At 40.2% G+C, this 23300-nt stretch overlaps 1 protein-coding gene across 6 annotated transcripts in view; it reads left to right on the plus strand.

Moving 5' to 3' along the window:
• ARHGEF10 (Rho guanine nucleotide exchange factor 10) overlaps positions 1 to 23065 on the plus strand; it is a 127718-nt gene extending 104653 nt beyond the window's left edge. For all 6 annotated transcript variants that reach the window (XM_060788525.2, XM_060788526.2, XM_060752708.2 and 3 more), the window contains 2 exons: positions 14224 to 14346; positions 18386 to 23065. In XM_060788525.2, the coding sequence (XP_060644508.2) occupies positions 14224 to 14346; positions 18386 to 18888 (626 nt within the window). In that variant the 3' untranslated portion in view covers positions 18889 to 23065. The remainder of the gene's footprint in view (positions 1 to 14223; positions 14347 to 18385) is intronic.
• Positions 23066 to 23300: the final 235 nt, after the last annotated feature.

The raw sequence follows: 23300 nt of genomic DNA on the forward strand, positions 1-23300 counted from the left end.
TTTTGAGGTTTTGTTTTTCCACAAAAATTGGGGGGAGGGTTCTTTTTTAGTGTCAGAAGCAACTTGAGAAAGTGCAAGTTGCTTCTGTTGTGAGAGAATTGGCCGTCTGCAAGGATGTTGCCCAGGAGATGCCCAGATTTTTTGATGTTTTACCTTCCTTGTGGGAGGCTTCTCTCATGTCCCGGCATGGGGAGCTGGAGCTGACAGAGGGAGCTCATCCTTACTCTCCTCAGATTCGAATCTCTGACCTGTTGGTCTTCAGCCCTGCCGGTATAAGGGTTTAACCCATTGCACCACCAGGGGGAGGTGTAGAGATGGGACCCTTCTTACATAGTCACAAATATGATAGTATATCTCCATCCCATGCTAGTTCTACATTTTTTTCTGTTAGCTTCAACATTTTTTTTCTGTTAGCTTACTTTTACAATATAACATTTCCTGGACTCTCCCTATACCTACAAGAACTCTTCTTGATTTCATGTTTCTTATTAACCAATATGGGACCCAGGGCAACTAACAATAAAAATAATACCAAAGTTTAAAATATAGCACATCCCAATTAAAAAGACTTTCTTCAAGGGCCATCTTGGAAAATAAATAAGTCTTTGCTTGCCAACAGAAGGAGAGCCAAGAGGGAGCCAGCCGAGCTTTTTCTGGCATGGGGCTCTATAGTCTGGGAGTGTTGGAAATAGCAACCTTCTCAAGCCTCCACTAGTCATTGCTTACTGTATTGTATGTGTGTATTTATGCCTGTTGTACTAAAAAATGAAGTGGCCCTCTATGGCAGGGGTCCTCAAACTAAGGCCCGGGGGCCGGATATGGCCCTCCAAGGTCATTTACCCGGCCCTCGCTCAGGGTCAACCTAAGTCTGAAACGACTTGAAAGCACACAACAACAACAATCCTACCTCATCAGCCAAAAGCAGGCGCACACTTCCCATTGAAATACTAATAAGTTTATATTTGTTGAAATTGTTCTTCATTTTAATTATTGTATTGTTTTTAAGTGATTTTTGCACTACAAATAAGATATGTGCAGGGTGCATAGGAATTCATTCATGTGTTTTTTTTTCAAATTATAATCCGGCCCTCCAACAGTTGGAGGGACTGTGACCTGGCCCTCTGTTTAAAAAGTTTGTGGACCCCTGCTCTATGGTGTCACTGAATGGGCTGCTATTAGGAGAAGGGTAGGCTGTTGCTAGGTGAAGTGGGTCTCTTTGATGTCAATGGGAAAGAAAGATGGGGGAAAGGAAGGAAAGAGCCACAAAGAGAGCCATGTTGCCATGAAGACATTGTGTGGTAAGCCCTCTTAGAGCTGGAGAAGAGAAAAAGTAGGTGACCTGAGGTCCCAATGACACCTGGGCAATGCAGAGATATATTCCAGTAAGTCATAAGCAGGACTTTGAATTGTGCTCTGAAATGAACCAGCAGCAAGCGAAGCCATTTCATCTGGGAAGTTATAAGTTGCAGCCCATGTCCTCAGACCTCTGAAGAGTTTCCAAAGGCAGCCCCACGTAGAGGGCGTTATAGCCATCCAAACAGGATATAATCAAGGCATGTGTTGGAGCCGACTGTTTTGATCAGGACTAATTTGCGTATAGTTAATGGACTTGTTACAGTTTCCTTTGGGAAAAGGAACAAAGGACGGAATTGAAGGCCACACCTCACTTCAGTCGTGTTTCTCTAGCATTTTGACCTTTAATGATTTTCTGCTTTGGCGGTTTTTACAAACCAGATGTATATTTTGCAAAGTCGAAATAAACTAGCCAGCATGTTAATTTCAAATTATTTAGGCTCTGTAAATCTCTTCTTAGTACTTCAAACATTCTTGCCCTTGTTCAGATATAATAGACTCAGTTAACCTATGGCACCCAGGGGGATTGGCAGATGCCCAATAAAAAGTAATTTCTGGTCGCTTGAAAGCTATTATTAAAAACAGACCTAACTAATATTATACCCTATATTATATCATACCATAAAGTCTTTATTGACCTGATACTAATATTTAAATACAGTATTTAAAAGCAAATTAAGACAAATATAGACATGCTTAATGTAACCCAATTTATAGTTTTGCTTTATTATAAAAACAGCTTTTTAATTTAAAACATTTCTGCGATGCGGCAGCTTAAAAAGCCAATAGGATTTTGGCCTGCATAAATAGGAGCATAGTGTCTAGATCCAGGGAAATCATGCTACCCCTCTATTCTGCCTTGGTCAGACCACACCTGGAATATTGTGTCCAATTCTGGGCACCACAATTGAGGAGAGATATTGACAAGCTGGAATGTGTCCAGAGGAGGGCGACTAAAATGATCAAGGGTCTGGAGAACAAGCCCTATGAGGAGCGGCATGTTTAGCCTGCAGAAGAGAAGGCTGAGAGGAGACAACATGGCCATGTATAAATATGTAAGGGGAGCACATAGGGAGGAGGGAACAGGCTTGTTTTCTGCTGCCCTGGAGCCTAGGATACGGAGCAATAGCTTCAAACTACATGAAAGGAGATTCCACCTGAACATTAGAAGAACTTCCTGAAAGTGAGAGCTGTTCAGCAGTGGAACTCTCTGCCCCGGAGCATGGTGGAGCCTCCTTCTTTGGAGGCTTTTAAAGAAACACTAGATGGCCATCTGTTGGGGGTGCTTTGAATGCGATTTTCCTGCTTCTTAGCAGGGGGTTGGACTGAATGGCCCATAAGGTCTCTTCCAACTCTATGAATCTATGCTTCTTTGAATTTTTTTGCTAGTTTGAGAGTTCCAGTTGCTTGAGTTCTGACTAACTGCGAGTCTACTTTATTATTCTCCCCATGCAATTGTATCTAGGAGAGTTCAGGCTTCATATTTATCTTCTCTGTCCCTTGTTCTTTCCCTGACTTAGAAGTACATGGCTGAACTAAAAGCAATATCATTTATGTGAAAGAAGAACTTCCTTATTCTTTTCAGTGACATACAGTAGTTACAAATTCATTGAAACCTGTCAATATAATCATATAGACTCACATGAGGAAAATAATATTACTTCCCTTTGAGGATTTGGTTTTAGTAGGATCTGGGATTTCGCAGTAGCAACTAAACCTAGATAATATACATGTGTGTGGGAGAAATAAATGTATGATTCTTTTAGTTTGTTGAGGAACAGGGTGACTGCTATTTTTATAATGATGCATTTAGTTGTGATATTTGCTATTATGTGTCATCTAATTTAGTAGTGCTGACATTGATGTAATCATATTTTTACATGTTTTTGTATTAAAAATGCAAAAGAAACGTGGTCTCTTCTGACTCAGTGAAATTAAACCTTCATTTTAGAAGGTTAAGTTTTACATGGTTCCTTCTTCTGGTTTGCTTGTTTTTCCACTTTGAATATCTAAACAGAGTAATTAATCTATTACAAGATTCAGGAGATTAGCAATATCTGCTTGGTAATCTCTGAACGGGCCATATTGTACCTACTGGAGCATCCCAATGCGTTTAATCCTATGTCTTGCTCATATGTATTGTTTGTTTAGTGGGTTTTTGTTATTGGACTCCTCAATTGAGAATATCATGTGAATGATTTATTAACAATTTATTTGTTAATAAGTCATTCCTTCCTCATAGGCTGTCATTTAAAACACTATTATCGGGAAAGAAAAGGAGGAAAAGCAAATACAGTTAGACTTCCGCATTTCCTGGGGCTAGGGGAAAAGATGTCTTCACGCTATATCCTTGATGCCAATTGCTTTAAGCATTTCCTATCTAACCTGGCTCATTTTCTCTTACCAAGGGAAGAGAACTGCTTAAAGCCAAGAGGATACATTGAGGAAAGGTACAAAAGGAAGGTAGATTTAGCTCTTCCCTGTCCCCGATCACCTATGTACACCATAATGTATGCTGAGACCCAAGCAAGTCATGTTAGAGGAAATGTTCACATGTCCACATATAAAGCAGGGACATGATAGGTTTTCTTTATTAAAAGGAAAGAAACAAAAGATATCCAGTCCCTTCTGTGCATGTGGACATCCAGATACGCCCTCTAACATAGTGGTTGTCAACCTGTTTGGCCTACAACTCCCAGAAATCCCAGCCAGTTTACTAGCTGTTAGGGTTTCTGGGAGTTGAAGGCCAAAACATCTAGGGACACACAGGTTGAGAACCACTGCTCAAACATGTCTTGCTTGGGTCTCCCAATAATAATAATAATAATAATAATAATAATAATAATAATAATTGTGTCAGGAGCGACATGAGAAACTGCAATTGGCCATCTGCAAGGAGATGTTGCCCAGGGAATGCCCGGATGTTTTGATGTTTTATCATCCTTGTAGGAGGCTTCTCTCATGTCCCCGCAATGGAGAGCTGGAGCTGATAGAGGGAGCTCATCTGTGCTCTCTCTGGATTCGAACCTGTGACCTGTCAGTCTTCAGTCCTGCTGGCACCAGGGTTTAACCCATTGCACCACTGGGGGCTCAATAACAACAACAACAACAACAACAACAACAACAACAACAACAACTTCTTTATTTGTACCATGCCACCATCTCCCTGAAGGGACTTGGGGTGACTAACAAAGTACTCAAAATGCCAAACATAAACTAGAATTACATATCATCAAAGCAATAAACAATTTGACTGAATACAACATGAACAACACTGACTGAAAAAATAAAAAAAAATCAAATTTCTAAAACTAACATACCTGTGGGTCATTGGTTTCTTCAAACACGAACTAAAGTGCCAAATAACAATGGTTGACATCATCACATGACCATAGTACATTACTCTAGGTCAAAGGCCCATGTAAATAGCCATGTTTTGAGACTTGGAACTGAAGGTTTGGAGATTTGGGGCTAATCTAATCTCTCTAGGGAGAGCATTCCAAAGGTGGGGAGCCACCACTAAGAAGGCCCTCTCTCTTGTCACTACTAACCACACCTATGATGGTGTTGGGACCGAGAGAAGGGCCTCCCCAACAGATCTCAAGGCCTGCACCAATTCATAGAAAGAGATGTGGTTTTGAAGATATGTTGGACCTGAAGCATATAGGGCTTTATAGGTAATAACCTGCACTTTGAATTGGGCCCGGAAACTTGTCGGGAGCCATTGGAGCTGCTTTAATAGGGGTGTGGTATATTCCCTATAGCTCCCTATAGTGATGGTGTGCTCTGTTTTACTAACTAAACAGCTATCAGATGGTATTTGAACAATGTGAGCTACGGAAGCCAACAGAGTGGAAATTATAACTTGAAACGTGTTACAAACATTTGTCTTTACTCCAAACAGAACAAACAGTATCTGTGAGCTATCTTTCTTTCATATTCTCTTCATGTAACTTGCACCATATGGTGGGAATATTGGATTAGGCTAAGATCTATTAAAAGAGGATGTGGTTGGAAAGGAAGAGAAATAAAAAACACCAGGAAACACAAATGTAGCCCAAATTATTTCATTTAGCTAGGCACAACAGGGTAAAACTATGGTGCCTATCTCTCTAATCTTTCTGAAACATGAGCAAAAGAAAGAAATCCATAAGCTGCCTGTAACAGATTTTTACTACTCTTCAGAGGAAACACCAACAAAAGGGGCATGTGACCACAAAAACATTTTTGGTGTATCATACCTATAACCTTCAGCTAGGAACGTTTTAGGCTATGAATTAGGGAAATACAGTATCAAACTTGCTGTGTTTCAATTGTGTCATCATAATTCTGTTGGGTTCTGGTCCTCATTAATTTAAGACAATCTTTTAGATTTATTTGGTCACTGGGATCATACAATTTTCTTGTTGGAACAGCTTCTCGGTCCATTGGTATGTTTTAGGCACAATTCAAAGTGTTGGTTATGACCTACAGTACACTCATGTGTAAGTCAACCTCGTGTATAAGTCAAGGGCAGGTTTTGGGGGCCAAAATGATGGATTTTGGTATGACCCATGGATACCTTGAGCGTCATCTGGAGGAGGGGGGAAAGCACCGATGCCACCTTAGAGGGATAGCTACCTCTGGCCACCACCGCCATTACACTACCCTGGCATTCAAATTAGGCCAAAAGCTGTGCCATGGCAAAGAAAGTAGAAAGGGCTGGTGCTTCTTTTAGATCAGTGGTTCCAAACCTGTGGTCCATGGACCACCAGAGGTCCGCAAGAACTAAAATATGATCCATGACCTCACTGTTACTACATCGTTGCAATGAGAGCGACTGGTCTTGTGAAACCTTCTTATAATGCTTAGGCAACAGGGATCTTGGGAGGGAAGAGGCTAACTACCCACAAAAGATTACTACTACCATATCAGCTCTACATTATTAACTATGGTTTTCTGTGGGTGAGCAGATGGCGACTACTAGATGGCATATGTTCTGTATCAGAAGCTTGAGCTGATGTGGTCTATCCAATACAATTTTCTGAATCAGCACCCCAAATAACCAAATCGAATCTAAAGTTGACCAAAAACCAATTCGTAATCCTTTTGGCACTAATGTTGGAGAGTGGTCCCTGGTAAAATGGTCCCTGGTAAAATGGCCCTTGGTTAAAAAAAAGGAACCACTGTTTTCTATTCTTTGGGATGGACTAAGCTCTTGCATTTCACCAGTCTACTTAGAGAAAGGGATAGTTCCTTTTGTGAAAAGAGTTGCTGTACAGTACTCATGCTGACCTATTGATAAATTAACCTAGGATTTAGTGAAATAAGTTTGCATAAACTGTGCTATATTTTTCCTGTGTCGGAGTATTTGATAAAACTCACATCCTTTCACAGTGATTTTGCTGATTCTAAATAAATTGTTCCTGGTGACAGCTTACTAATATAACAAAGAGTAATTTCCACTCCCTGACTTGTTGTAGGACACATGTGTTTCCTGGATACTAAGGGGAGATAGAAAAACATTTCCTCACTTGGAAAAGGACAAGCAGTACAATAATATTGTCTTGTAATAGACTCTCTCTGTCTAAATACCAGCATCCTATCTTCTTCTTTTTTGAAGAATGTGGATTTGAAACATGAAGATTTGAGATTCTGAAATTTGATGGTCTTAGGGGTTTTCCTTTCAGAAGAAAAAGCAAATTGTTTTGTGCTGATTTGGCAGTGGACAATAACATTTCATAGTGTGGAAAGTTTGTCATCCAAATACATTTATAAAGTAATACTAATAAGTAGTTGCATTAGAATTAGAAGAACAATTGGACTTGACTCCCAGGTGACAATAACCTAGATAAGATATGGTAGAGTATAGCAGCGAATGCAGACATGGACCCTAAAATTGGGGAAACATTGAGCATTTGAGTGCCCTGAAATAAGGCTTAAACACTGAGCCCCCCCCCCCCCATTTGTTTTGGCAAAATGGTACCACTAAGTCTCCAATGTAGTTGAACTCCTAAGGAATTATGTATCAGAAGTACCATATGCAGATGACACCACTCTGATGGCCGAAAGCGAGGAGGAGCTGAGGAGCCTTCTAATCAAGGTGAAAGAAGAAAGCACAAAAGCTGGGTTGCAGCTAAACATAAAAAACCAAGATTATGGCAACAAGAATGATTGACAACTGGAAAATAGAGGGAGAAAATGTGGAGGCCGTGACAGACTTTGTATTTCTAGGCGCAAAGATGACTGCAGATGCAGACTGTGGCCAGGAAATCAGAAGACGCTTACTTCTTGGGAGGAGAGCAATGTCCAGTCTCGATAAAATAGTAAAGAGTAGAGACATCAGACTGGCAACAAAGATCCGCCTAGTCAAAGCCATGGTATTCCCTGTAGTAACCTACGGATGTGAGAGCTGGACCTTAGGGAAGGCTGAGCGAAGGAAGATAGATGCTTTTGAACTTTGGTGTTGGAGGAAAGTTCTGAGAGTGCCTTGGACTGCGAGAAGATCCAACCAGTCCATCCTCCAGGAAATAAAGCCCGACTGCTCATTGGAGGGAAGGATACTAGAGACAAAGTTGAAGTACTTTGGCCACATCATGAGGAGACAGGAAAGCCTAGAGAAGACAATTATGCTGGGGAAAGTGGAAGGCAAAAGGAAGAGGGGCCGACCAAGGGCAAGATGGATGGATGGCATCCTTGAAGTGACTGGACTGACCTGGAAGGAGCTGGGGGTGGTGACGGCCGACAGGGAGCTCTGGCGTGGGCTGGTCCATGAGGTCACGAAGAGTTGGAGACGACTGAACAAATATATTCTAAATGTTAAAGGACATAAAATCTTGCTGTGGAAACAAGTATTAGAGAGAAAACTTCAGTGGAAACACTTTTTCCTCGTGCTAACTATTTCAAGAGTGAATTTAAGATGCTGGATTCCTGGATAATTGCTTGCAATTTTCGCATGCGGAAACAATGTTATTTAAGTGGTACAGACCACCTGTTAAATGATTTCGTAGTTTTCTGGTTTTCCATGGTAACCCTTCCTTTCTCCCCCAGATGCTAATGATCAACACTATTTTTTCAAGCATGATAGACAGAAGATAGTAAAGACCACAGATTTTAATATAGATGTACCTGTAGACAAGGAGTGCATCTACACTGTTGAATTAATGCTATTTGAGACCACTTTAACTGCCATGGCTCAATGCTACAGAATCATGAGGTCTTTAACTTTCTCTACCAAATAGTGCTGGCTCCTCATCAAACTATAAAGCCCATGAATGCATAGCACTGAGTCATAGCACTTAAAGTGGTGCAAACTGTATTAATTCTATACTACTGATACACCCTGGGTTTCATTTATTTGGCTGCTGGGGAAGCATGCCAAATACCAGTCATCTTGGCCAGCATGGCCAGTGGTGAGGCAGACGGATCTGTGGTCCGGCAGTTTCTGCAAAGCAATATTCCCATATTGTCAATACTAAGTGGTTCCTACCAGAGAACTCCTGAAAAAGGTGAAATGCCTCCATCAAATCTTTACCACCAACCTTTTGAACAAGGGGGAGATGCACCATGCAAACTCCAATATTAACTATATGTGTACGCTATGCTGCATTATGCAGCAGATGGGCTGGACAATGAATTAGCACAAGCTATTCTCCCCAAACAAACAAAAGAGACTGATGACAAAAATGATGTCAAGCTGGTCAGCTGTTTGTCAGTGGCTCAGACAACATGGTGGTGATGCCAGGCTGACAGCAACCTATCTCCTATCAGCTATGTTTTCAGTGCTGTACACATGTTGATTGATTGATTTTTGGGGGTGAAAAATAACCAAACAGCTCATTGGCAAGGAGATGGGTTATTACCAGGCCTACTGTGAAAATAAGCAGCTTGGCATTCCAATCCACAACTTCAATTATGGCATCCAGTCCAAAAGCATGGAGTATTATAGCCACAGTGGTAGGGCTTCCTTGTTACCAAATTGTCAATCAAATGTAATGAAGTGATAGAGGCTACAGAGATAGCTGGCTGTTGGCACTTTGCTAAATTACTGAAATGAACCACACAAAAATACATAGTCATGCTGTTCTGATAGCTGCATTATAGGCATCCTCATCCAATGGCCTTCTTCCTAAAAACAAAGTGTGCCTGAACTGTGCCCATGTTTCATTTCCATGAACTTTCTTTTTCAACAGCAAAATTACTCTTTCCCACCATTATCCTCAACTACCTCTAGAATGTTTTGTTTTTCTGTGTACTGTCACATCTCACACCAAGTTATCTACATAAATATTTTAAGCTATTCCGCATAGTTGCTGTACTAGAGGGGCAATATTAGTGAGTCTAATAGTGCTTCCACAATGCCTCATAATGGGGCTGGAACCGTCATTAAAAGTGCTGGTTCCAATCCACCTTGCGGCCACATGTGGTTTTATGATGTCTCAGTAGCAGGGGATAGTCCACACCAGCTTGCATGCCGGGCATGGGCACAGACCCCCTACACATCCTGTATCTAGTTTCTCTCACAAAATGGCAGGAATAATTCTTTACCTTCACAACAGACTCTGTAGCTCCTGGATCTTCATCACTAAAATGCAATGGGAGCTTTGGAGCAGGAAGTGCCCTACATTAATGCTGTTTGGGAAAACCAACCAAAATATATAAAGCAGAGCATCCAAAAAATTCAAACAAGACACTTAAAGTTGAGCAACAGCTCACAGCTAGCAAAGCGTGGTGCCATGATATGTGCCTGTAAAGAATTAAGAATTAAGGCAAACATGCAGAGTCCAATCTTAAAAATAAAAAAGGTTTATTTATAATAATAAAGAACGAACTACAATGGCTGTTCTTTCTCTATGTGCAAATTTGCCCAAATAAAATGCCCATCCTTAGCTATCATTTAACCTGTAATGGAAAAAGGCATACATGTAGGTAAGCCAAGCTGGGCAGGCGGTATGCATTTGATTAAGGAAGCAGTTAAACACCCTGTAGCTGCATTTCTTGAGGGAAAAGCCACAAATCTATTGAGAAATTAAGTTATGGATCTGCCATGATATATCTAGCCTGGACATATTGGTTCCATTAACATAATGGCACACAGGACTGAAGCTTCAGAGAGGAAGAACTTTTACTGTATCTGGTAATAATCTGATTTGAGTAACTTAATCCTTAACATTTAGAACTAGAAAGTGATTACCTACCATATGGCTTCTATATTGAGCCATTCCTCTTTTCAAGGAAGCAAGGGAACCGGAATGTGCAGGTTTCCGTCTTGAACCACATTATTTTGTACATTCAACAACATTGTTATTTTCCTTTTGTGCCTTCTTACTATTTCACAACCATCTGTATTTCGATCGCATGTAATCCTAGGCTGGAACTCCATACAAGAGATGGTAGTTGTGTGGAAGGCAAGTAATATATAAATCATGGATATTTTTGGACTGCATCTCACGTAAATTATTTTATTATTTATTTTCGGTATTTGTATCTGCCAGTACAACAACCCATTTGTATCTGCCCTTCGCAACCCCGAAGGGGACTCAGGACAGTCCAACAATCCCTCATTGTTGACTATATTGGCTGAGGGAGCTCATAGGAACTGTGAAATAATAGCAATAACAACAGTTTTAGTAGTAGTAGTAGTAGTGGTAGTAGTAGTAATAGTAGTAATAGTAGTAAAACTTTATATTCCACCCTATCTCCCCAGGGGGACTTAGGGCGGATTCCAACATACAACGTACAACATTCAGTGCCTCCATAGAACAAACAAGTACCAAAATAATAATCCCAGAAAAAACCCACAAAAACAATATTAGAACCTAACCAAATGTAATCAAACAAAGATTATATAATGACATATAATCTGAACATAAAGTATCCATATTGATTTACAGAAGCCAACTCTCATTCACAAAGTTGTGTGGGTTGGTTGTGTGGCCAATGATGATAACTGGGCTCACATGGACTAGCAGAGCCCAGATATGAAATAGTTCTCAACCAGAGGTCCGGTAGTGATCTCTCATTGTCTAATCCTTCTCCTCTCAATATGCTAGTGAGAAAAAGTATGTCTTCTTGAAGGAGGGGAAGGGGGCAGCTTTATTTCTTTAGAGAGAGAGTTCGAGAAGTGGGGGTGACCATGGAGAAGGCTCTCTCTCTTGTTCCCACTAGCTGAATTTGAGATGGGAGTGGGACCGAGACCAGGGCCTCCGGGGCTGACTCCAGTGCCTGAGCTAGTTTGTAAGAGGAGATGCAATCGGTCAAGTCAATGCTTCTGAAAGACTGCAGTTGCCCAAATCCAGATTTATGACTATATAATTATTCCTAAAACATTTGTTTACACACTGCTTTTGACCTCTCCCCAGTTTCAGTGGTTCATTTGGAAACAGATTTTGGGTAGACACACATCAGTTCACATTATATGATTATGTTTTTAATAAAGCTGATATAAAATTTTTACATATAATTGAAATAATGGCAGGCTTCCATCAGAACTCCTTTCTCCTCCTCCTCATATTTGTTTTTCCAGGAATCAACACTTGTAATTCTTCTTTTTCCAAAGAAAATAATTTCTTAATGCATGCCTGTATTGTTTGCTTTTCACAAACAGATCTGGGACCAAGTTTTTGGCGTTGTTTGAGAGGTCCAGTGACCTTCCCCTGACAGATGTCTTCCACTTCTTTCCAGCTGTGATCATCTTATTGTCATTCCCCTTTTGGCTTGAAGAGCAGACATTTCAGTTTCATTCAAGGCTGCCCTTCTGATCCATTTTGACAGAGCGTATGGGCATTCTGCCTCTTGGAAGCTAGTACTGTTTTATCATTTTAATAGCCATCCTTAGCAATCACATAAGTAATTTATTTTAAGCACTGAGTGAAAGGTTGCCCAGTTCATGTGATTCTCTAAGCAGAAACAAGAGTGAAATCTTTAGCTGCACAGATTCTATTAAGCAAAACATGTTCGCTATTTTGAACAGCTCTGCAGCTAACCGCCCCTAAAACAACATGGGAAACAGGTTATTTTGCTCCCTTTTGGGTTTGTCTCTTCATAATTATACAGCCATAGAAAAATACCCATTAACACAGGTCTTTGTAATGACTGGCTTGTCCCTATGAGTGTGATATCCTGGGCTGGAGAACACATTTTGAGTCTAAGAGTAAGTGCAAAGGGGAAATTGGAAATAGTAATAACTGAATGCTGTAGGGTCACTGTTTGTGGAGAAGTTCAGGGTGGTACTCTTTATTCATGCTGTATGTTGTGATCGTTTCATTTTCCTCCATATTAATCTTGAGTCGAAGTAAACATTAGACAAGAACATGGAGGAATTTCTGTAAGATTTTTCCCCCCCAACAAAACAAAAACTTGCATTTTAGAGAAAGGGACAGAGCAATTAATATGCTGTAGCTCCACTTTTATAGGTAGTACAAAAATAACTTCCGCAAAGAAAATTTCCAAACTCTGCAATCTATATATAGTTTATAGGGCTGCATTATTTGGTTCAGATGTTCCTAAACTCAGCAGACTTACAAAACATCCCTACATATGACAACTCAGAAGTAAATCACATTGTCATTATTGAGGCTTACTTTTACGTAAACAGGTATAAGACTATTCTTTTAGTTACCAAATAACTATACATTAATCTGATTATGTGCCTGCTAGATATATCATTATAGTTGATTATATCAATCATACTTCTAGTAAAACACAAGGACAAGGAAACAAGCTTCATGGAATAATGTTGAGAATGTAGGAAGTCAGCCAAAGTGGCAAAACAGCAGTCTGACAGAAAGCCATGGATGCTGAGATTATCTAGACCTATAGCCACGATGTAAATTTAAGAAAGAGTAGCAATCCATTACAGTTCTATAGTATATCCTCTTTTGTTTTTCACACCTCATTTTTTGAAAAATAAAACTGCATTTTGAAATGTTGTAGTCCAGCCTTTGATTATGCCTGCACCTGGTCTCTCTGGGGATTCTGAGTCTGCAAGTCAGCAGGGGCAGCAGGAGAGCCAGCAAGAGATTTAAGCCCTGAAAATGAGCAGTGTCTGCCTGAAGGCCACATTCCAGAAAGGCCATTGTTAGGGAATCAAAGTCAGGAACTGAACTGAGTTCAGAGGATGAAAATGAAAGTCCGGGTGGACAGATTAATAAGCAGTTAGATAGGAGATTTATGTTCCGTCAACACAGAGCTTCTCAGGAGAGTGTACAAAGGCCAAGACGCCTATTAGCCAAGAAGTCCTTATCAGTTTTCCAGGGGAGAAGGCATGATTTTCTGTCTATTATTGCTAGTCAAGGCAACATTGATGTTTGAATATAGAACTTCTGTCAAGTCAAGAGATTTCTAGTTCCATATTTTGTTTATGTTTCAAGTTTCCAAGTTTTTGAGGACTATTCCTGAATCCAATGTTTTGGATTTATTCTGCTTTTGTATTGCTGATTTTTGATGTTACTCATGTGCTTTGGTTTCTGCGGATGTATCCTAATATTTAGACTTTGGTTTTTTATACAATTTTTCTGAATTGCTTTTCATATATTCTTCAATAAACTGCCTTGCTATTTTATCATGGACTGGAATGTGTGTTAAGTACAGAGATGATTTCCAGCCTTGGATAGCAACAGCAAATGTGTATGTGCTGCTTTCCTTAGGAGTGTAATGAAAGAACAGCTTCAAGTATAACTGAGATCTGATAAATACTGGTTGATAAAACAGAAGTATTGGTTAGATGAGCTGCTTGTCAGACACTGAGATCAATGTTAATTAACATTCTGGGTTAATGGTTTGCTTCATGATTAACCTTTTTATAAAGTAGTCAGCTTTGCAATAGGGTCTACTTTTATAACTGCAAACATCCTGATGGGAAAGTAATTCTGCCTTTTCCAAATCTTTCAGGACAGCAGCGTGTGTCTGTAACAAGCCTCCTGGTGTGTCATGGCTTATTACTAGTTGGAACAAATCTGGGGATTATAGTCGCTCTCCCAGTTCCTCGTTTGCAAGGAATCCCAAAAGTAACTGGTGAGTAGAACATTAGTGCTTTAAGTAGAATGAGCAAAAGGTGGCTTATATTGGCTGATGGTTCTTCATATTGCACAGCAATTGATGTAATACTGTGTTTATAATAGTACCGTTCCTGCTTTTCCAGCTTCTTAGTGCTACATTGCCTTGCTCAGTAGACCTTGGTAAAGGATGACTCTCCCACACTTTTCTGATTCACTTGTTAAGACATAAGCCCACCAAGATTAAGCTGCTTTTATGTAGCAAATAGGATTTCTGCATTTTCTCTCATGGAGGGGTAAACCTCGCATGGAATTGTTCATTCTGACTGACCCATGTAGGAAGTCAATCCTTATGAAGATAGTTCTGTACATATTAAGAATGTCTTTGCTAAAGTGGAATAATTTCACTTTAAGAAGCAACTGTAGTCTCTTTGTGTTTGTGTAATGTAAATTAAGCTTTGACACCCTGTTAGGAATTACATATAGCATGCTTGATAAACACCCTAACACCTCTGAGAATGCCTGCCATAGATGCAGTCGAAACGTCAGGAGAAAAATTGCCTCCAGAACATGGCCATATAGCCCAGAAAAACCTACAACAACCCAGTGATTCCGGCCATGAAAGCCTTCGACAATACACCCAAAGAATACATTCAGATGACATATAAAGATATTTTGCAAAATGGCAATCTCCATAACCTTTTGGGAAATGGGTATTCAGAACCATTTGGGAAAAACCAGGAAAGTTTTGGAAGGGAATGACCTTGTTAGAAAGCACAGTCTTTTGTAAAGTATGATCTTCCTGAGAAGAGTTAAAAACTCTCTTGAATCAAACTCCTCATTAGTGGTAAATATACCCACTAGTGTTCATTTAAGGCAACTGGATTTCTCAGCTATTAGACTGATATACCTATATATCTCTTTGACGATATGCCAATGCCCAAAAACATATGTCTATATCTATCTATAGATATACATAGCACATTTTCAGAAGCGGCCTTTTTTGTTGCCCCAAAACCACCTACTCTCCCTTAAAACATCTTGGTTTAAATCATGTTCTCAAGAGACCAAAAATAAAGTAGTCTTCCCTTGCTATTTTGCTGACTCGCTGTTTTGCGGGTTTTTGCCTCCCAGTTTATGAATGGTTGTTGTTGTTTCCCAGAGCAGCGTTCTAATCCTGCCTCCTGACAATGATGGAGAGTGGAAGGGGGTTTCACCCTCCCCCTCGAGAGAGAGAGAGAGAGAGAGAGAGAGAGAGGCATTTAATTAAGAGAGACTGCAAAGCAAAGCAGAGATAGCTATGAAAAAAGGTGCGCGGTGCCTTTAAATCTCTCCTCGCTTCCGTCTCACCCTCAAAATTCGATATACATATATAGCATCCCTACTTCACGGTTTTTCCCTTTTTGCGGGTTGTCCTGGAACATAACACCCATGATAAGTGAGGGAACACTGTAATAGGTAAATGGGTTAATAGATACATGGATAATAGTGTAGAATCCCGTATTGTTGTTTCACCGTGCCACAGTAATTAGAGAGTTTATAAAATCCAGGTCCTGGATTTTTGAAGTTCTCATCTGACCAGTCCAGCAGAGCTTGAAATCCTGTTCAGTGTTGCAAGCACTAACATGTAAATATACAACAAGTATAGAATAAGGAGAATTCAAAACAAGGATAGTGGAGACAACTAGTAATCTTAAAACCGTGGCAATGCCAACTAAAACAAGTCATCTGATTCCCTGACTTGTGATATTATGAAAACAGAGAACAAAGCATGAACTGTATGTCAACTTCAGCTGTGCGTATCCTGATTATTTATTCTAAAGGCAGAAGATAATTTCAGTGTACAATTTGTTGGTTTTGAGAACTTTTCAAATATGTTACAATTCACCTGCAATAGTTCCAGGAGAGAATTATCAGAGATAGTATCAACTGTACTGTTTCAGGCTGAAGTGGTTGATGCTTTCCAACATTAAAAACATATTTAGGAAAACAGAGCAGAAGGGAAAAGATGTATCTATTTGCTTTGGTTTTTTTAAAAAAATCAAATATAGCATGGCCCAGCTGCAGTCTGGAGAGATGCAGTGTAGTCATTGTTTTTCCATATGTAGACCCAGGGGTAGGTAAGCAGGAAGGAAGAGTAGCAGCAGGGAAAGATCAGAAGATGTGGAATCAGAGCCAAAAACACAGAGAATCCTTATTGCCTGGCGAAAGTTAGAAGGCAACCTGCAAAAATGCATAGGCAGCAGGGGTTTACGTCAACTAATGAGCAGAAATCAGTTCAATTCAAATTACCAAAGAACTGCAGCAAACACTTGCTATGGGTTGGCATCCAAACCCAGTGTTGAGGTTGTAAGGTTAATTCAATTATGTTTACCATGTGTAGATAGACCATTACATTGTGTTGGATCCAGACATGAGAAGTCCCCAACCAGCCTAGACTCCCCTCCCCATCCAGCTTCCTTTGGCAACCCTCCCATCCCAGAATGTTACATTGAAGAGGAAATCCCCCCACACTGGGCAAAGTCATCTCTCATGAATTGGGCTTCCCATGAGGAACCTTTTCATATTCTGGATCTAAGTCATTGGGTTTCCCCATGTCAGTGAGTAATGCCTCAGCAAGAGAAATGTCACTAAACTCATATTAATCTAATAATATGTATCCTAGTTAACATAACAGTATGCAAAAGACATACAATAATTCCACAAGGGATTTGTTCAGTGTTGCATAACTACTAGTTAAAGAGAATAAATCCTAAGGATAGAGTGACTAATGAAACAATATTCAAGCTGCTTTTTAATAATGTCCAGTTATTTGGCAGTCAAGAGTAGCTGAGCATGAGGTCACTGTATTTCTTCAACTCTGAGACATACTTTTTCCTGTATAAACATATCTAAAATGGGGTGCATCTTAGAATTGCAAAAGTATCTTATGCATTTTTGATGGTGGTGCTGGTACTGAAATTAGGGTGCGTATTACAATCAACAGTGTCTTACAGTCGAAGAAATGCTCAATTCCAGAGCAGATGTGGATTGTTCCATAACCCCAGGTTTCAGTGCTGGCCAGGGGAGCTTTTGTACAATCAAAACTTGTGCACCAGTTGCACCCGTACCTTGGGAAGTCAGACTTGGCCACAGTGGTCCACGTTCTTGTTATATCGAGAATAGACAACTGCAACATGCTCTACATGGGGTTGCCTTTGAAGATTGTTTGGAATCTTCAAACAGTCCAACGGGCAGCAGCGGAGTGGCATACAGGGAGCACACAACTCCCCAGTTACGTCAGCTCCACTGGCTGCCAGTCTGCTACCGAGCACAATTCAAAGTGCTGGCTTTATCCTATAAAGCCCTAAATGGTTCTGGCTCAGCTTACCTGTCCAAACATATCTCCCTCTATGACCCACCTCAGAGATTAAGATCGCTGGGGGAGACCCTACTCTTGGTCCCATGTCTCTCACAGGTGCAGTTGGTGGGGACAAGGGGCAGGGCATTCTCAGTGGTGGCCCCTTGGCTGTGGAACTCCCCAGTGAAATTAGATCTGTGCCATCCCTCCTGACCTTCAGGAAAAAACTGAACACATGGCTCTGGTATCATGCTTTCGGCCATTAACAAGAGTAGTGCAATATACAAATTGATATAATGACGACTCAGACTGGCCCTGGAATAAAATTTGGACCATGTGATTTTAATTGATGCTTTTATGCTATATTTTTAATGGGTTTGGTTTTAATGTTTTTATTTATTTACCAATGCATTAATATATGGCATTGGATTGTTGCCATTGTAAGGCCGCCCTGAATCCCCTTCAGGGTTGAGAAGGGGACGATATAAATGCAGTAAAATAAATAAATAAACAAACAATTCCATCGGGTTGCATTTATGGACATACCTGTTTCCTGGTGGTGGATATAGAAGCTGTTTTGTCAATCAAGAATAGAATACATTTGCAAGTATCCCATCTCACCTACTTTTCATTTTCCTGTTAGTTTCCAGCCACTCCAACTCCACCTGTCTGGTTAACCTATCTGATCGTTTTTTTCTTTTCTTACATTTTATTCCAGGAAGAGGAATGGTCTCCTACCATGCCCACAATGGCCCTGTTAAGTTCCTTGTCATGGCCTCTGTGACAAGCAAGCGTAGCAAAAACAAATCAAGGGATCCTCATTCAGGACTGAAAGATGAAGACCAGCAGAATGCTGTTCCCAGCGAACAGCCGAGCTCTTCCCTGAGCAACCCAAATGACAGTGCTATTTGGTTGGGAGGTTCAATAGGATCCATTGCTCAAAAGAGTGACTTGTCTTCATCTTCTGGATCGTTGACGTTGTCCCATGGATCAACCACGACTGAACACAGGCCTGAGGAGAGTGCGGTGTATGAGCTTTTGAAGGAAGTCTCTCTCAACCAGGGTAAGAAACGTCGGTCCAAAGAAGGGAAAGCGATCTCGGTCTTAGTCATCTCTGGAGGACAAGGACACAGAAGGGTGAACAAGAAGGCAAAGCAGCAGCGTCCCGACGAACTGGTTTCATCTGTGATGGTTTGGCAGATCCCATTGCTAAAGATTTGAAACTGTGTCTCTGTAAAAGACATCTGCTTGAGCTCTAAAAATCTAAACCCATGATAGTGAACTTTCTTCAAAAGGAATCATGATTGCATCATCTTCATATGAGTTTTGAGTTAAGCATTGATTCTTGCAAAGCTCTACTTGTAAGACTAGTTTGTTTTGAAGTCTTGTGGTTTTTCTTTCTGAAGGCACCTACAGATATCCTGAAAAGTCTCATTCAGAACTGTATTTGTAAATATTTAACTCTAAATGGAAGCACTCTAACAGAAGAAGAGGTGTAATTCAAGAGGGTTTTTTAAAAACCGTTAATGCCTTCATTTGATTTATAGTTTATGGCTTGCAGAACACAACATGAAGGCCAGGAGCAAACAGCATTCCACTGATTAGCCTTTCCTAAATAATATCTCCTTACAAAGCAGTACAATGCCCATGCTGCTTATGTTACCAAACATATTGGAGCAATAATTATTTCAGTATAGTCTGCTAGTTTAACTCCTGGGTGTATAGATAAATCTGTAATATATTGCCTCAAGGAAGTATCACGCAAAATGAAATGTAGGGTTTTTTTCATATACTACCTTAGTTTATACGCTAATGAACATTTAATGCTAATTTTAATATTTAGTATTTAAAAATGAATGTTGCGGAAAATAAATGTTTAAAAAACGGAAACACAAAACAGAGGTTTTACACATTTTACTTATTAAGAATCTTTGTGGAGGGGAAAATGAATCATGTGATCATTCCCAATACCTATACGGAATGCATAGTTTAACAAGTATGGACTGTAGTTCATATTTTGGTGCTCATTTGACAATAGTACATTTTGTTGCTGGCAATGGAATGTTCTCCCTTTACATATAGAGCATATATGCTCTGACCAACATTGGGAATGGGGAAAATCGTAGCGAAACATATGCAAAATAAAGCGATCTCTCATATTAAGAGAATACAACACTATACAAAACATCAGTGCCTGCTGACAGGATGTATTGTTAATGCAGGATTTGATTGGAATTTAGTTGTTGTGAATACTGGTAAAACTCACTCCCTAATATCTGTAGAAAGAGGCATGTTATAACGTGCACTTCCATACAGAACGCAGAATCCTAGAGTTGGAAGAGATCCCAAGGAGCACTCAGTCTAACCCCATTTTTGCTATGCAAAAACACACAGTCAAAGCACTCCCGTCAGATGGTCATCCAGACTCTGCTTAAAAACCTCCAGAAAAGGAGATTCACCACACTCCAATTCATGAGATGTGACATGTTTTAAGTGTCAGATTTTTTTAGTGTCAGCAACTTGAGAAACTGCAGAATTGGCTGTCTGCAAGGACATTGCCCAGGGATGTTTTAGCATCCTGTGGGAGGCTTCTCTCATGTCTCATGGGAAGCTGGAGCTGACAGATGGGAGCTCACTTTGCTCCCCAAATTCAAACCGTCATTCTTTTGGCCAGCAGTCTTGCTGGCACAAGAGTTTAACCCTTTGCATCACTGGTGATGTCTTTATGGTATACACCCTCATCCAGTCCCCAGAATTTTGATACAGGAGGAAATCCCATTCTAATTTGCTATTACTGGGAGGAGACATTGTAAAGCTTGCAACCTGTGAATTGCAAGCCCAGAGCACACCTCTTTCCATCCAAAATGCATTACAACTTCTCTTAAACAGTGCTTTGAGAGATGCCAGCTTTGAAAGTTGCCAGCACTTCATTTCCTCTTCATTGACTTCTTTAAGCCGGCTACTTTACTAGATAGATCTGAGTTTGTGGAAACACAAGACTGTTTTGACCCATTTCGCTGTATGAGAGAGAATTTCTGAAGGTCTGATGGTTTGGAAGTTGTAGATAAATTGCTAAACCGGTTATGATAGTAGATTCACAAGGGGTAGCTATGTCATAATCAGTGGTGCTGGACCTCCCGAAATGTTACTTCACTCTTTTATTCATTGATGTAAAGTGGACTCCAATGGGAAACTTTAATATGGAAGACCATACAGTCAGCCCTACATATCCACAGGCTCTGGGTTTCTGGATTCAGTAAGCACTGCTTGAAAATATTCAGTTTTTTAAAGATAGGACACCTTAGTTTTGCTATGCCAAACACATGGCCGATGTGTAGTTATACTCTGCTGTCATCTGCCATTCCACAGATCCTCAGGCTCCCTCCAGCACTCATTTCAGCAGTCTGCCATTTTACATAATGGACATCATTTTACTAGGCCATTATATATTGGGGCTTTTAGCACCCACTAATTCTCGTATCCACTGAGGGTCCTGGAACAAAGCCCTAGCAGATACTGAGGAGCCAATGAATTATGGCCAGTTACTGAAGGCCCCAGTGGTGCAATGGGATAAACCCTTGCGCCTGCAGAACTGCTGACCGAAAGATTGGCGGTTCGAATCTGAGGTCAGCTCCCATTTATCAGCTCCAGCTTCTCATGCAGGGACATGAGAGAAGCCTCGCACAGGATGGTAAAACATCCAGATGTCCCCTGGGCAACCTCCTTGCAGACAGCCAATTCTCTCACACCAGAAGTGACTTGCAGTTTCTCAAATCGCTTCTGACACACAAAAAATGACCAGCTACTGGTAAGAGGATCACTAAGATTGAGACCAGTTTTGGTCATGCTTCAAGTAGACAGAGAAATCAATGAGATTTCCTTCAAATTATATTGGTAGAACTACTGCAAAGATGACCAAGTCTGGATCCAGTCCTAGAATGATGTAGGCGAATAAATCTAAGAGTATCAGAAATAAGAGTTGGCTTGTTTTACTTGGAGATGAAGCCGAAGATCTGTTATGCGATCACTAGATAACTTGTAATAATAAACTGACCAATCTTTGTAGCTCCAGCTGTTTTTACATTAACATTAACTTCAAACCCTGCCTCTAAAACCACTGTCTTGGAATACCAGAGCTGCAAATATGGCCAAATATAAACTGAAGTAAATAACATCCAGTTGAGTGTTGGGTCATTTACTGGAAGGACAGGCAGTGGTCAACAAAAAGAGCTTATGGTTTCTATGACAGCTAAGAAAAAATACATTACCTCATGCCCCAATGTGCCCAATACATTCTTAATTTCAATCTAGTTGGAATAACTCTTCTCTGTTTTAGTTTGACTGCTCTGTTTGATTTGCTGTAAAGGTTGTCATATGTATTAGGTGAACCCATTTGGCCAGGAAAAAGGAATGTGTGGCTCTCTAGATGTTGTGGACTATGATACAGAGTGGACTATGCTGAGTAGTGATGATGGGAACTCAAGTTCAATGACAACAGGAAGGCAACACATTCCCCAACATTGACTACTACTTAGAGAAGACCACTAATTCCTAAAACGAATTGGTACCAATTCAACATGTGCGCTCTTGTATCCATTGTGTACTATTTGAAAAGCCAGTGGACTAAATTCTAGTGGCATAAGCAACAGGATTGACCTGCATTTGTCATTTATTGTAACTGTCGAGTTGCATACCTCAATGCTTTATGGAGCTCATTGTGTTTCTGGCTCTAAGTAGCCTCATTAACTTTGCTGTCATTCACCAAGAAGGTCCAGAGAAACAAGGACAGTTTTCTGAATTCAGCGGTTTTTGAAGCTGTTGGTCTTGAAACAACCTCCTCTGCAATAAATATTTCTATTTTAGAAGTAGTTTGTCATATGTAATTGAGCTCAACTGCTCAAAGAGAAAAAGAAAAACCAAACATGGATCCCACCATTAAATTCTGATACAGATTCTGTGTATGCGCCACTAGGCATTATGGCAAAGAAAAGCTTTAAAGTATTATAAAACTGTATGTAGGTATATAGACAAAAATGCTGCTAACAAGTTACTAAGTGCAAGATACAATATTTGCTTTGTAATATAACGCAAACTGGTACTATATTGCTTTGATGTTGGGTGCAAGCCAATAGCAATGTACTTGTAGAGTCAACAAACAGAAAGATATACAACCAGGTTGCTAGGAGGAGCAGAGCTTTGTTTCTGACTCCTCTTGAAAAGTGAAAAAAATAATAGGAAGAAGGGGAAGTAGTAGTACTACTACAGTGCATTTAGTATTTTCTAACATTTAACAGTATATGCATTATAACCTGAGCCATAGATATTTATGTGTATGTCCACAACAAAGTCAGCAAAATGTTTATTAAAGAAAACTGTGAATAAACAAGTCCTTAAAACATGTCACGTTTTCCCTTATTTTACAAATGAAATGCCTATGAAAGGGTACATTGTCCTGTTCTGGCTGTAAATGTCCTTAAAAAGGTGGGTTGTTGTAGGTTTTCCGGGCTGTATGGCCATGTTCTAGAAGCATTCTCTCCTGATGTTTCACCTGCATCTATGGCAGGCATCCTCAGAGGTTGTGAGTTCTCCTCACAACCTCTGACTCCTTATAGTTTTAAAAGGACTCCTTATAA

Source organism: Anolis sagrei, chromosome 1, assembly GCF_037176765.1.
Source record: "Anolis sagrei isolate rAnoSag1 chromosome 1, rAnoSag1.mat, whole genome shotgun sequence".
Taxonomy (NCBI): Eukaryota; Metazoa; Chordata; class Lepidosauria; order Squamata; family Dactyloidae; genus Anolis; species Anolis sagrei.